The sequence below is a fragment of the Urocitellus parryii genome, chromosome 3 (genome assembly GCF_045843805.1).
Source record: "Urocitellus parryii isolate mUroPar1 chromosome 3, mUroPar1.hap1, whole genome shotgun sequence".
Classification (NCBI taxonomy): Eukaryota; Metazoa; Chordata; class Mammalia; order Rodentia; family Sciuridae; genus Urocitellus; species Urocitellus parryii.
This window is the reverse complement of record NC_135533.1, coordinates 85578606-85593564: the sequence shown is the minus strand read 5'-3', so window position 1 is coordinate 85593564 and position 14959 is coordinate 85578606. Positions and strand designations below refer to the sequence as shown.

Genomic DNA, 14959 nt, shown 5'->3' with positions numbered 1-14959 from the left:
GGTTTGGGTGACAGATGGGCATTTTATCACTGTTGATGTTTGGAATTCCCTTGAAAAGTAATGCAATATCTTGTTATTTATGAATGAATGAACAAATGATTGTGCTTTGCTGACTGGGTTTTCTTTAAAAAGACATATTCTAAATTAATCTTTCTCTGGTTAGCCTCTATTACTTTATGTGTGGGAGCCTCATATATTATGATGCAAAACCTGAAAAATTGTAATTGTGTTTTTATTGCAGATACAGATCCACGTGTTTTAGAAAAACAAGAATTACAGCAGCCAACCTATGTTGCCCTCAGTTACATTAATAGGTAAGCCATTTTCAGAATTTATAGCAACCTCATCTGCCACTTATTTACCTTTTAAATGCATATTTTTAGCAGTATAGGGCAACAATGATGCTTTCAATCTTAAAAATGTTTGCATGAGATTATTTTAAAGCAACTTCTATTTGGAGTTTTCTGTTCATCTGTTGGAGATGTAGAATTATAGTCCTGTGCGTATGGCTAAAAACGTGACTGATTTATAAGCTCATTCTGGAAGTATTTTGTATGCAGAGTTAGAATATGCTCTTTTGACTTCATAAAGCAATGTGGGAAATTAATGGATTTATGTTGGAGTGAACCTTTTAAATCCTGGGGTGAAGAGGTACTTTATGGATTCAAAACATGGTTAGAATATCAGAATATATCAGGATATAACAAATTGAAATAATTTAATTTCAGAAATTTAGTAGCAGCTCATCTTTTAGTAAAAACATTCTTAGCAACTAACCCCATCTGTGTAGAATAACATGAGTTTTTACTTAAACTGAACATGTGAGCCCAACTTTAGGGAACCGTTTCGAACTTGATATATCAGGTCTAAAAGAAGACTTAGTGTTTCAGCCAACTCAAATAATTAAGGAGACAGTAATTTTTTGGAGAGAACTTGAAATCACCTTAGGTTAAGAAAACACACACTCCCAAAGCGAAAAAGACAAAAGTAAAAGCAAAACTAGTTTTTAATGAGAACAAGAAACTCTCTGCTCATAATTCAGCCCATGAATTTCTATTGATTGTCCCTTTTATATAAGGTGAGGAGTGTTTCCAGTCTCTTGGTACCAGAGTTGTGGTTTAGAGCCTGGAGTGGAAAGTTGGGAATGAATTATCTGTACTGTTTGATTCGAGTGCCTTTTTAGGAAACTTGTTCAATTCTTGCCCAGACAGAGCTGTGACTTGGTCACCTGTGCTGTTTGAAGTTCTTCTATGAAGCATGTTTTCAAAAGGATGCATAATATAAACATCTGTTTGCATATCTGATTTCCTCATCAGTATTCCCAGGAAATAACATAAGAGATCTATATTTTTTTATTACCATGGTTTTCAAAATCATATCAGATACAAATAAGGATGTGTATGGTTATCTGAGTTTCATCATGGAGCCTGTGTTTTCAGCAATCAGCAAGGGTTTTGAAAAGTCATATCTTAGGCTTATATTAATTTTTATTAGCCTACTAATATTGTGGGATAGATAAATAGGCATGTAGACTAATTATGATATTGAATAGGACTTTTAATAGTGTGGCTATTGTGATTTGGGTAAATTGTCCCTTGTCTTATGTACGAATTTGTGCAATATTAAACCATACTGCTTATCATTTCCAGTGGGTTTATTCAGGCCATGTCCAATCCAGAATATCACATGGGACCTGGACATTTTAATCCCTCCAGTCTCTTTTAATCTGACCCAGTCCTGGGATTGAAAATGATTTATCGAAGAGATGGTCCAGTTGTCCCATAGAATGTTCCCACCCTCTGCTTTGTTCTTCCCCCCTCAGGGTACCATTTGGTGGTTTCCTCTTTGTCCTATATTTGTTTTAAATGGCAAGTTAGACTTGATCTTGAACTGGATATTTTATTTTATTTAGAGACCTGAGAAATAATGACAGAGTAAGTCTGAGCTGGTGGAGAAGTAGGCATATGTAGTGGGCCAGTAATTCACTAATGCCCTCTTGGTGAGGAGGACATGTGAAAGTTTGCCCGGATTACCAGCTGCTCACGCAGGATGCCTCTGTGGGGAGAGGGCACATTCCCAACATGGTACTCTCCACATAGTAGACACTCTAGTATTTGTCAATGGTAGATAAAAGCTGAGTAGAGAAAAGAGCCAAGCAACTGATGGCTGCAAGCCTGGCCATGGTGGAAAGATGTTCTGAACCTTTGATAAAAGAAGGGAAACACGGCAGTGTCAAAATCCAGATGAGCCAGTACAGATTTTAAAAAATAGTATTATGGGTTAGGTAGAATGAACAACAACACCAACAAAGTTTGACAGCAATATCCTGAATATAGCAGAAAATAATACTATGTTTTTAAAAAATTAAGTTGAATGAATAAGAGGTTCGTTGTTTTTTTTTTTTCCTGAATCTCGGGGAAATAAATTCTAATTTTGCTGAGCAGTGAAGATGGAGAAATGATTAATATTGCTCTGTTCATATGTCTGTTAACCCCAATGGACATCTAGGCATCCCAAAATTGAGATGGAACTTTCTTTGGCAATGACATTGACTAATCATCAGAGAGAGATGGTCTTTAACAAGCAGCTCACGTTTTTGGGTTATTTAAAAGAAGATGAAAGCAGTTGTAGAAATCATTGCCTTTATTTAACTATTTTAAATTGTTATATACTGTTTAACATAATGTTAAAAATCATATTTACAAGTAGAAAGAGAAAGTCTTTGATTCCCTTAAAAGCAGGTCTGTTCGGTGAATGACTTTATGGAAATCGGCTGGATATTGGCTGGATTTTGGATTTTACATTCAATCTGCTGCAGTACTATATCAAATAACCTCTGGAAAAATCTCATTGTACACTTGTGAGAACATGGGGGGGAAGGGCAAATGACAATACTCAGGGGTCAGTGGGGTCAAACTTGCACAGGTAGGCTCCAGAATCTAATTGCCATATAGCTAAACTTGTTGAGATATTGGAAGTATTCATTAGGAAAGTAGGAGGAGAATTTGGAAGACTAACATTGGAAAAGTTAGGACAGATATAAAAATAATACAGAATAATTACCATGCCCTCAATAACTGGAGGTTAGCAGCTTAATAGGATCAAACAATAGAAACAGCAGAAGCTAAAAGACAGTGAGAAGAGCAGGAATTCCTGTTAGATCACTACCACGGAATTGGGTTGAGCATACCCAGTGAATCCTAGCATATGCCTCAGGTCCCATGGGGAAGGGAACCTTCACATCTGCAGCCAATAGGAAAGAAAGGGTGGAACACAGGGAGCACACAGGAGGCCATCCTCCACCATGACTCACCTGCAAGGCATGGGACAGGTGACTGCAGGAAGAAGTCAGGTGAGTCTCCTCAAAAAGCTTGCTAAGAAGCAAAGGCTACCCCAGGTGGTTCCTTCAAGCTGTTATTAAAGTAGTTCTGGTAGCCATACTGAGGTGACAAGGTAGCTTATTAATAACTTGTGACTCCCCAGAAATAGATAACTAAAAAGGGATAACATACATGACCAAGGCTCCAAATTATACTGTGATTTCAAAATGTTTTTATTAAATAACATGAATTGGAGTTTGCAAATAACTCCAATTCATTGAAACCTTAATGTTTAAAATATATATAGCATTTTATATAAGATGTAAAGAATTATCATGCCCAGTAAATTGCTGCCTTCTTACATTCAACCCTTACCATTTACTGCTTAATAATTTTTTCTTATAACTATACTATAGCTCTACTCTAATTCTCTTTGTCGGACCCCTGCACTGTTTGGTGTAGTAAGTATACATTTCACCTCTAAAAATGTTTTTACTTGGCTTAATGTTTGCTCTTAAAGTTAGACATCAAATTCTAAAGTGTTTTATAGAAAAGTATTTCCAAGAAATAATCAATAGCCCTCCCCTACACACACACACACACACACACACACACACACACACACACACACACACACTACCACTTTTACTTGCAGTAGGATACTGAGATCATTAAGGTTGGGAAATCATGAATTAAATGTCTCCTCCCCTCTGCTTGATATGCCTTTTATATCTCTAAAGGGGGCAATATAATTCTAACATGTACCTGATCCCAGGGTGCTTTTTGTTGAAGCACTAATGGGACTAGTGTTCTGGACACATAATTCAGGGTTGCTGGAGTAATATCACTTCCACCACCCTCCCCAGTTTCCTCAAGGAACCCTGAAGTCTTTTATGCAGATGGCTTTGTATTTTTTTGTGATTCAAATTGCAGAATTCTTTTTTCTCATAGTCACCTGGGAAGGAGGCACAGGCTTGATCACCTTCTCTTGCACCTCTTTTAATGGTGATCCATCTACTTCTCATACACTGATCAGTCATCAAATTGCCTTCTATTAAAAACGAAGATTTTTCCCTCAAAAACCATCTCTGCTTTTTCCATACCTCCATGTTATTTTCCTTTTATTTCAGAAGTAGAACAATGCAGTGGTTTAGGGTAAGCAGTGGAATTAGACTGTTTAGGTTAAAGTCCCATCTGCTCTCCAAGCTGTGTGACAGAGTTGGCAAGTCTCAGCTTCCGTTTCCTCATCTCTAATAATACCTCCCTAATTGTGAATATTTAATCAGTTGGTGCATATAAAGCACTTGTTCTGCACCTGTAACATAGTCAGTGCTATGTTAAAAAAAATCTTTTTATTCTCTATATTCTGCTCCTGGTAAGTCCCCTTTCACTACCAAGTTGCTGATTGGAGGAACACAACACCTGGAGGGGAAGTATTGCTTTGGAATATGACCAGAACAGTTTCCACCAGGAAAGAAGTTCCTTGAGAACAGAGACATCTCCCATCTGCCCTAACTGTGTGTCAGACCCCAGAACAGTGTCTGGCTCATTGTAGAGCCTCATTAAATATTTACCAAAGAACTGAAAAAACTTGTTTGATTCTAAGGATCATAGAGATACTTTCATGAGACATCTAGGAGCCTCTACCTAGGTGTGTTAAAAGACCTATTTCCTGATAATATAACTTTATTATGAATGAAAATCAATACTATACACTTTGATTCAGCATTTACCTGGCCTGCAGCATAAAAAATGTCCTCGGTGATGGCTATTACTAGTTGTCCTACCACAAATAACCAGGCAACTGTAGGAGATAGTGGTTTTTAGGCTCCAGGTAATAGGTAGTAGAGGATTACGATTCCCCAAGAAAAATGAAGTTTAGGAGGCAGGCAAGAGCCACCAGTCACCCAGCTCTCGCCATCTGAGGAAGGTGTCCTCACTGTGGCCCAGTGAACAGAGCCCAAGCAGACCGTGACAGTGTGTCTCTGCTGAGGAGGTCAAGGAGGCAGAACCCGGGTTGGGGCAGCTAAGCTACTGTAATTGTGTGTGAGTGGTTTCTGTATGTACATGTATTGGGGCAGGAAAGGAAGACTGGAGGTAAGGGAGCTGTTCAGATTTCCAGCAGTCCATGATTCAGTGTCAAAGAAAAGCTGCAACAAGGTTGGGAATGGAATAAAGGGACCCTGTGGCTGGAAGTTTCCCACATGGAGACTTTGTTAGAACTCTAGTCTTCTGATTGGTAAATCAGAAAGACAACAGAGTAGAAATAAAGACTTTGTTCTAGAATATGACTTGTTCTAGTGGTACCCCAACAACATTGAAAACCAAACCTCCATCCGATCCTCAGAGGAGATAGAATTTGGGGGTGAGTCCTGACAAGTTAGTCTGAAACATTCGGGGTTTCCAGAAGTTTGGTCTCATAAAGTATAAATCTAAGCCAACACAAGCTCAGTATAATCAGCCTGTTCTGAACTGCCTATTGGAACAAAACTCCATCTGCTTCAGAATGAATTAGGTACCACACTAATATACCACAAAACTGCAAGACCTGACGGAAACAGGAGAATCTTCTCTTAGACGAGATAAAGCAGTCAATAGAGACCTTCCCTGGCATGGCCTAGATGACTTGAAAGCAGCCATTAGAAATGTGTTCAAGGATTTAAAGTAAAATCTGTATAAGAGGTTGTTTTGAATGAAAATAAAATCAGTCTGGATGCCTTTTTTTTTCCTCCTACCAGAATGTGAACTATTTAATGAAAGCTTTCTTCCTCTTTCCCACTTTTCTTCCACTCCAAAACCTTGCCTAATCCTCCCAAACTCTCACTCTTGCTGTTTCAGTTGGACTCATTTTTGCCAGATTATAGTCAGTCATAGCCTCATAAAAAATGCTGTAATTAGCAGAGCTTGTACTGGCCTTCTATTTTATACAAACAAGCCTGAAGCGTTTGATTTTGTTTTAAAATCTAAAAGCAGTGGGGTTTTTTTTTTCTTTTTTCACGAAACCACCTGTTTATGGTCTTCTGAGAGCAGTCATTTATTACAGTACCAAACACACTTTCCTATTTTCCTCCTTTGTCTACTGAATCTGCGCACCCCAGGCTGAAGTTTGTGGCCTAATGCACACCATAAACATGTTGCATGCTGTTAGGTCTCAAACACCAGACACTGTGCTACCATTTTCTTCGTCTATGTTTTTATGGACATCAGTTGAAACAAAGCTGAGATGGCTGCCTGCCAGGTTTTCCTCGTAATATCTCTCACCTGATTTGGCCTGCTCATTGTGTTCTGCAAAGACCATATACTCTTGAGGGGAACTGGGAAGCTAGAAAGAGCTCTTGTGTGACATTTTGGCTTGCTCCAACATAATTAGGTTGTATTGCTGGCACAGAACACGTAGTAGGAGAGGTGAGTCTTGGCAGTCGAGTGATATGATTCACTTGTTAGACACTGGCCCTCTTAGATTGCCCCAGGAACAAACCATAGACTATGTGTGAAGCAAGTTACTTATACAACTTAAATTGCTTTTTTTTTTTTTTTTGGTACCAGGGATTGAATCATCGCCCCCCCCCCACTTTTTTTATTTTTTTAATTTTGAGACAGAGTTTTGGTAAGTTGCTTAGGGACATAATGCCACTTATGGTTCACACATAGATATTTGTGGCTGATCTTATGTGTCTTTGAGACAATTTCAAAGCTACGATACATTTTTTCCAAAATCTTTAAATTTATTGCAGGCAAGTAACAATCCCATGATGCTAAAATAATCTAGAACAGAATTTGGTTTTCTTCCCCCCCCCCCCCCCCCCCGGTATAGAAACCCATTTTTTGGAGTTTACCATAACACATAGCAGTTCCTGCTTAGGAGACTGATTTCCCCACTGACAGTCTCCAGTGCTACACACACACACACACACACACACACACACACACGCACGCACGCACGCACATGCACGTGCGCACATATACATGGCGGTAGAATGTATTTTGATGTACATGCATGGAATATAACCTGTTCCAATTAGGATCCCATTCTTGTGGGATCCCATTCTAATTGGATACTTAATGTGAAATTTCACTGATCATGTATTCATATATGAACATAGGAAAGTTATATCTGATTCATTTTACTGTCTTTCCTAGTCCCATCTCCCCTTCCTTCCCTTCATTCCCCTTTGTCTAGTCCAACAAATTTCTATTCTTCCCCTCACTACCCTCCCTTGTTGTGGGTTAGCATTCACATTTCAGAGAACATTTGGCCTTTGGTTTTTTGGGACTGGCTTATTTCACTTAGCATGATATTCTCCAGCTCCATCCATTCACTAGCAAATGCCATAATTTCATTCTTTATGGCTAAATAGTATTTCATTATAAATATATAGTTTATTTATCCATCCGTCTGTTGAAGGGCACCCAAGTTGATTCCCTTCCCATTTCTGATCATAGGTGATGGTGGTATCTTAAGACCTTGCCCTCCTTGGCCTATTGTGGTTGGACACTTTGTTTCTGAAAATTCTCCCCACTTAGGCCCATTATCTCCTCTATCCTGATTCTTATTCTTCCTCTTTGCCCCACACTGGCTTCTCCCTAAATCTTGCCTCTAGTGCGTTGCTTTCGTCTGTATTTGTTCCATGACCTTAGCTATCACCTAGGGAGGATCCCTGACTTCCTAATCCCAGGTTTCCTCCAACCCGCTTTCCTAGCTGTACCACTCTGTGAGTACAGGAATGTTCCATACAGTCTCCATTTATCCAGGGCCTGTCTGTTGTTTCACATCTGCTCCATAATGGCTCCTCTTTCTCGGATTCATAATGTTTACTGGTACCCACCTATTTCCAGGTAGAATGGAGCCCATTGTCTATTGCTTTCCCTCACCCCCATTTCCAGTAATTAGGCAGCAGCTCCTAACATCTGCACCCTCATCATCTCTTGAATGCTTCCCTGTCTGCTGTCTACCCTTGAAGCTCCAACTTCCTGTTCTGAATTGTCCCAAGGGTTCACTAATGTCCCTTTCTGCCTCCAGTGTCTCCACTGCAACCCTGACTAACTACCAGTTTCCATCGAAAGATCTGTCAAAAGAATCATTGTCGGCTCCGTGTTCAGAATCTTCTGTGTGTTGCCCTCTGCTGTGGTGTCCTTCCTTATCCTGCCACTCTCTCCTGGCTGTGGTCATCCTCTACATCAAGGTCAACATAAACACTGCCTATTTTATGCAGGTTCCCCAACCTAGGAATGAGTCATTGAAACCTTTAGGTTCTTTTTTTTTTTTTTTTGTAGTTTTCAATGGATCTTTTAATTTATTTATATGCAATGCTGAAAATCGAACCCTGTGCTTCACACCCGCTAGGCAAGCGCTCTGAGCTTCGTCCCCAGCTCCTAAATCTTCGGGTTCTTTTCCCAAAACTATAGCATTAATACAACTTGCTATGACTATTGAATGATATAGATTTTTAAATTACATACAATATATTTAAGATCAGTAGCTTCTCTCTCCAACCCCCTACCAAGCTTTCTACACCAAGTTAATAAATGTCATGTCATGGTGGGCGTCCATCCACATTTTTCCCCAGGTGTAGACATGTATATAGGGATTTTATTTGTTGTGACCTTAGCTTTCATAGTATTGGAGCCTGAAATAAATGTATATGATATGTATTATACACACATATTTCTTTTGCTTTTCATTTAACATCTTTACAGGTCAATAGAGATCTAATGCATTCTAAGGTATGAATGTCTAATGATTTATTTTTCCATCTGCTCTTGACTGGTGAATATTCAGACAGACCCCAGGTTGGTGTGTGTGGGTTTGTGTTCTTCACCCCTAAGAACAATGCTCAGTGTAGATGTTTATTCTCCAGGCCAATATTCTTTCCCTGTCTATCGACAGTATAAAATCCAAATTGGATTGCCTCCCTCTCCTGCCATTGGCTTCCTATGGAATAAAAGTGAAATTCCTTACAGCAGCCAGCATGCTCTTGTGCTCCAGGTCACCTCTTACTAGCAGCCCCAGCCAGAGCCACAGCTCCTGCCACTTGTGCACAGCAAGCTCATGTCTGTCCCAAAGCTCTGCTTCTTGCGAGGGCACTCTCCAGAGCTTCACAGAATTCGCTCCCTCCCCTTCTCTGTGTCTGGTCAGATGTCCCCTACTTGGTAGACTTTCCCTAGTTTCAATAGCATCCTATTACCCGCCTCTGGGCCTGCACTCTGCTTTATTATTCATAGCACTTATCATTACCTAAAATCACAGGCTTATTTAATTGGTATGTCGTTGAGTGTCTGTTAGCCCCATCAGATCATGAGCTCCATGGCGCAGAGACTTTGACCATCTTGGTCATCACTATTATCCTCAGTTCCTATAAGTGTTACATAGTAGGTGCTCAGTAAATATATTTTTAATAAATGCATAAATGGCAGTCAGTTTTGTGTGTGATTGTTGCCTTCTCATTATGTGTCTTACTCATCTCTTTCCTGCCTCTTCACACCTGACAGTGATGGCAAATTCTTTGCACATGGTATAAAATTACAAAGTAGCAAATTATAACATAAGAGATGACCTTGGAGATCTCCCCCTCCGCCCTCACCATACACATTTACAAAATGACTCAAGGCGCTATACCTCTCTTATTTCACTTGGAAATTCAGATCGCTGGCAGTAATCTACTTGATTTATCGTTTTCCCCTTATGTGTGGCACCTCGGAGTTAATTAAGAAAACCATGAATCTTCCCTCTGTGCCTATAGTGCATTCCCATTTGCTGAGTACTCTCATATTGCTGAGACTGTTGATTTGGGACTCAAGTTGAAACATTACTTAATTTTCTCACATTGAGGTTCATTATGCTGAGCCTAAAGACTCATCCAGCCTGTAAAGGTCCTCTCATTGGCAATCTTAAAATACTTCCATGTTCCCAGTTTCTAAATAACTTGTTCTCATTTCCTCCACCATGGCCAAGACCTTGGTCATAGGCACAGAGCCATGCAACTAAGCCAGCTGTATGTCCCCTGCAAGACCTCCAGGTCCTCAGCTAAAGTGCAGGCTCCACATCTCTGGCCTATGCATAGGTGGATTCCAGCAGTAGCAATCTGGACTTAGGACATCCACAGACATGTTGTCCCAAACAACAGGCAAGGCCACCTAGCAATTGGCAGTCAAGTCATAAGAAAGCAGTAACCTAAACTCCTTGAAAGATAAATTAAGTTTTATTGAAATTGTCATGTTAAAGGAGGAGGAAATGCATTCAGAAAAATTTCTTATTCTATCATTTATCCTCTCTTAATTGAGCACCTTCTATGTGAAGGGGCCTAGGCATTGCTTATTAGTCCTCACAGTGACCCTGCATCCAGAGTGCTCATCTCTCTTTTATACCTAAGAAAATAGATTCTCAGGAGGTTGTGGGCCTCTTCACCTCTTCTGTTCCTTGGGCCCCTTTGGCAAACTGGTAAAATGTTTGCACTGCTTCCCAAAATGTTATAATTCATGAACTAAAACAGGATTACAGAGAAAACCAATTCATTAAAATGCAATTGTCAAAATATCAGAGTTACTAATGTGTGATTTAGAAACACCTGTGCTTATTGATTAAGGCCTCAAGTAAGAAAGCATAGGTCCTGAGTTCAGAGTGCCCATAATTTCCCATTAGTGCTGAATATAAATGTTTTGAGACATCTGCTACTATTGAACTGATCTCAGAACATCTGAGTGACTTCTACAGGGGCAAAATACTGCAGTTAGCATAGATACCATTAAAACACTGATCTCATATATTCATGACAAAGAAATGCTACCTTTCAGTTATTGGTTAAGAGTGTCCAAGTGAGGGGTCATTTTGTAAGTAGTAAAGCTTTTAGAGGTTTTCAATGCAAATTTGCATGATTCCGAGGTCTTTGCCCCCCCCCTTGGATATCATAGTGCCACCCCATACCAACACCTTGCCTTCTAGAACATTTCCTACATATTTTATGCATCATTACTCTCCCCTGTAGGATAGCCCATGGCAGAAGCCATAATAAAAACTGAAATGGGTATAATTGTTCCTATTTTATAAAGAGCTTTTGCAGATACTTCCACATACTTGGTTTCTTATGAAATCACACATTCTCTCAACTGAGCCATGATTCTACTTGAACAGATTGCTCTTAATCTATTCCCCCCACCCACAAAGATCAGAGAAATTCAGTGACTTGCTCAAGTTCACACAGCTAGTAAATGACAAACTTGAGATCTGAACTCCCAAATCTTTTCCTTGTATATCCCTGTTCTTATCACTATTCTGACTTTCCCAGGCACTTGGGTCAAAAGATGTTAGATGACTTCTCTCAATCCTGTATGGAATGGAGGCAAGGCTAAGATAAGGCCCAGGTCTCCTAATCGCCTGCCTAACACACATTGCCTCTAGAAACCTGAAGCTCATTTTATACACACAGAGCTCTTTAATCAGATGTGCAGACCCTGTGGAATTACCGGACTTGAATAATTTAAAGGCTGGGCTGTATTTTATGTCATTGTCTCTGGCTGCGGATAAAACCAAACTATGAGTGAGGAGGATTTTCTTCATTCCAGCCTAAGCAGGTGGTGATTTAGTCTCTGGTCCTTGCACTCATGTCATCTTGTCCCTGGAGCTTCCTTCCCTTGCTTGATTCCAGTTAGTGCATTTTCCTTGACAGTTCACTCTGCACCATGGCTAAGGCCATAATGTGACAAGCAGAAAGAGCCACAGAGAAACCTTCCCAGTGGCTTCCACCCTTCCTGGTGCTTGAAACTTCCCAGCAGATTCAGGTGACAACATGGGCCTGGGTAATTTACAGATGGTGAGGCCAGCATACAATCAGTCCTTGCCAACTCCTCTCGCCCCTAATGAGATAGGATTCTGCATGCCAAGAGCAGGAAATAGATCTAGCTTTTGGAGCTGTCCCTGCTTTCCTGGCAGTACCTTTTCTCGACCGAGCCAGGCTTAGAAGACAATCTTGGAAATTGAGAGGGTTCAGCAATGGTCAGTGGCCATTCCCCTCAGGAATCATGGTACCATTTGGGTAAATTGTGTGCTCTCTTTACATCAGACACCATGCAAGTCTGCCTCCTGCCCAGACTAAGTGGTATCATCGTCCTCCTTCCCAGAGAAACAGTGCTGTGGTACGTGTGGCCATCTACAGATGCCTCACTAACATGTTCTGCTAGGAAAAACAGAATCCATTGTTGGTGCAAACTTGGGTTTGTTTTCTTTCCTGCATTATTGGGATGAATTCATTTGGAGCAAATCAGCTGAGAAGGTGCTTAAACTTGTTCTTCCAGGTGCCCATACAAACAGTCCTGCTTTCTTTTATTGCCCATTTTATCATTGTGTTTGGCACCAGTCAGATTTAGTGATGTACAGTTCTCCTGAGCCAAGTAAGGATGATGAAAAGCTGGTCTCTGTGTTGCATTAATCTTTGTTAGACAGCAGACGTATTTTTGAAACCTCAAAGTCAGAATGTCTTTAATAATAAAGGCATGTTATTCTTTTAGCTTATTTACTTTTAAAAAAATTTTTAAAAAGCATTTTATGATCTTTGGCACAGATTTATTTTAAGGGCTATGGCATCACCATCTTCTTTTCTAGGATCTTAAAGGGGCTTGGGCATATTTGTGTATAATATCAGTTAGATTTTAATTCAAATTGAAAAAATACCCTAAATGCTACAATTTCTAATTCCCTCAGCACAAAAAACCCTTTGGCCACTAAAAGATGCAAATAAAAAAAAAAATCAGGCTCTGGCTATGGAGCTCTTCCTCTTACTAACTTTTTATTTCCTTCCTAAAATAATATTGTTTCACCCATTGCTACCTCTTCTTCCATCTGTTAATAAGTTTATTATATGAACTGAATTACAGGGCTAATTCTATTATGTATAGAGTGATTCTAGTTATGGCAAAAAACATACAGATATTATATATTTTATATATTATATAATATATAATGCATATGATATGTGCAGTACTGGGGATTGAAACCAGGGGTACATCCCCAGCCTTTTTAAAACTTTTTCTTTTAATTTTTTTTTTCTTTTTGGTGCTGGGGATCAAACCCAGGGCCATGTGCATGCAAGGCAAGCGCTCCACCAACTGAGCTATATCCTCAGCCTTTCTTTTAATTTTTGAGACAGGGTCTTGCTAAGTTGCCAAAGCTGACCTCAAATTTGAGATCCTCCTGCCTCGGCCTCCTGAGTTGCTTGGATTATAGGCAAGTGCCACCACACCTTGCTGAGGCCATGAATATTCTTATACCAGTCTTAGTGTGAACATAGCACTTATTTCTAAAATATTGCTAGAAGTGAAACTGTTGGATCATGGTGTAGTTGTATGTTTAGCTTTTTGAAACAGTCAATTTTTTTAAGTGGTTGAACCACATTACTCACCTACTAGCCAATTTTGAGACTTCCAGTTGTTTTCCATCCACCCCAACCATTAATACTGTCCATCATCTCAATTCCAGTCAGTCTGGTGGTAACATAGTGGTATGTAGAGCAATTTATTTTTTGGATCATCTTACCTCTTTAAACTTTTACATACAAATACTAACAACAATGCTAGGGGTATAAAATTGAAAGAAGTAGCACCCAGATTTCATAAACAAATGTTTTTTGCATTTCCCTTCAAGTGCTTGTCCACACATGTGAAAAAAAACTCAATAAACTTTATATTTTGCTTCATCTTTGCAATGCTATTAAGTAGTATGTAATTTTTAATGACTATGACCAATTTAAAATCACAAATATGGCTGGCAAGAAGGTGTTTGTCCATCTGTTTTACCAATAAAAATGCAAGTTTGTGGTGTCTTTTTCTAGCATGAGAAAAGATAGGCAGTCAAAGCTGGGGGATGTTTGCTCCTCCTGTGCCCAATCAGAGGACCTCCTGTCCCTGAGCTAGTTCTGCCCACCTTGGAGCAGGGTGAGGTGGGCCTGTAGCATCTCCCCCAACAGCTGCCAGACACCTTCATGTGCACCTCAGCCAGCTGGTGACTTTAACCTGTTTCCCAAAGGCACTTGGAGGGGCGTGTCACAGCTCAGTCAGGTTTTTCTTCCCCCCCAAATGAGAACAGTTATTTTTCCTGAGGGTTAAACAATGAGCTGGGCATGAGGTGCATGCCTGTAATCCCAGTAACTCAGGAAGCTGAGGCAGGAGGATTATGAGTTCAAGACCAGCCTCAGCAATTTAGCAAGTTCCTAAGCAACTTAGCGAAGCCCTGTCTCAAAATAAAAAGGGCTGTGGTTCAGTGGTTAAGTGCCCTAGGTTCAATCCCTGCTACCAAAAAAAAAAAAAAAAAAAAAAAAAAAAGTGTCTAGAGATATCTGTCAATGTAATAACAAAAAGTATACAGAATGCAGAACTGCAAAATCCAGGAATGAGGTTATCCCCAGAGGGGTGGACATACCATAGGAAATAGTTCCTTAAACTATCTTGAAAATCTTTGTTGCAAAGATACATTCTCATTGTTAATGAATCATGTATTTTTGAAATACATAAATAATAAAATGTATAAATATTATTTCCCATAGGAAATAGCACTTTGTTTCTTCACAGCTTTGCATATGCATATTTTAAAATTTATTTGTATAAATGGACCACACTTTGCACTCTATAATCTTTCCTCTTTCATTGTGGAA

The 14959-nt window shown here is 39.6% G+C and overlaps 1 protein-coding gene across 1 annotated transcript in view; it reads left to right on the top strand.

Annotated features, from left to right (window-relative positions):
- The window catches only part of Jazf1 (JAZF zinc finger 1), a 327008-nt gene that overhangs the window by 181767 nt on the left and 130282 nt on the right, over positions 1-14959 (top strand). Inside the window, exon 2 of the mRNA XM_026407474.2 lies at positions 242-314. Within this exon, the coding sequence (XP_026263259.1) occupies positions 242-314 (73 nt within the window). The remainder of the gene's footprint in view (positions 1-241; positions 315-14959) is intronic.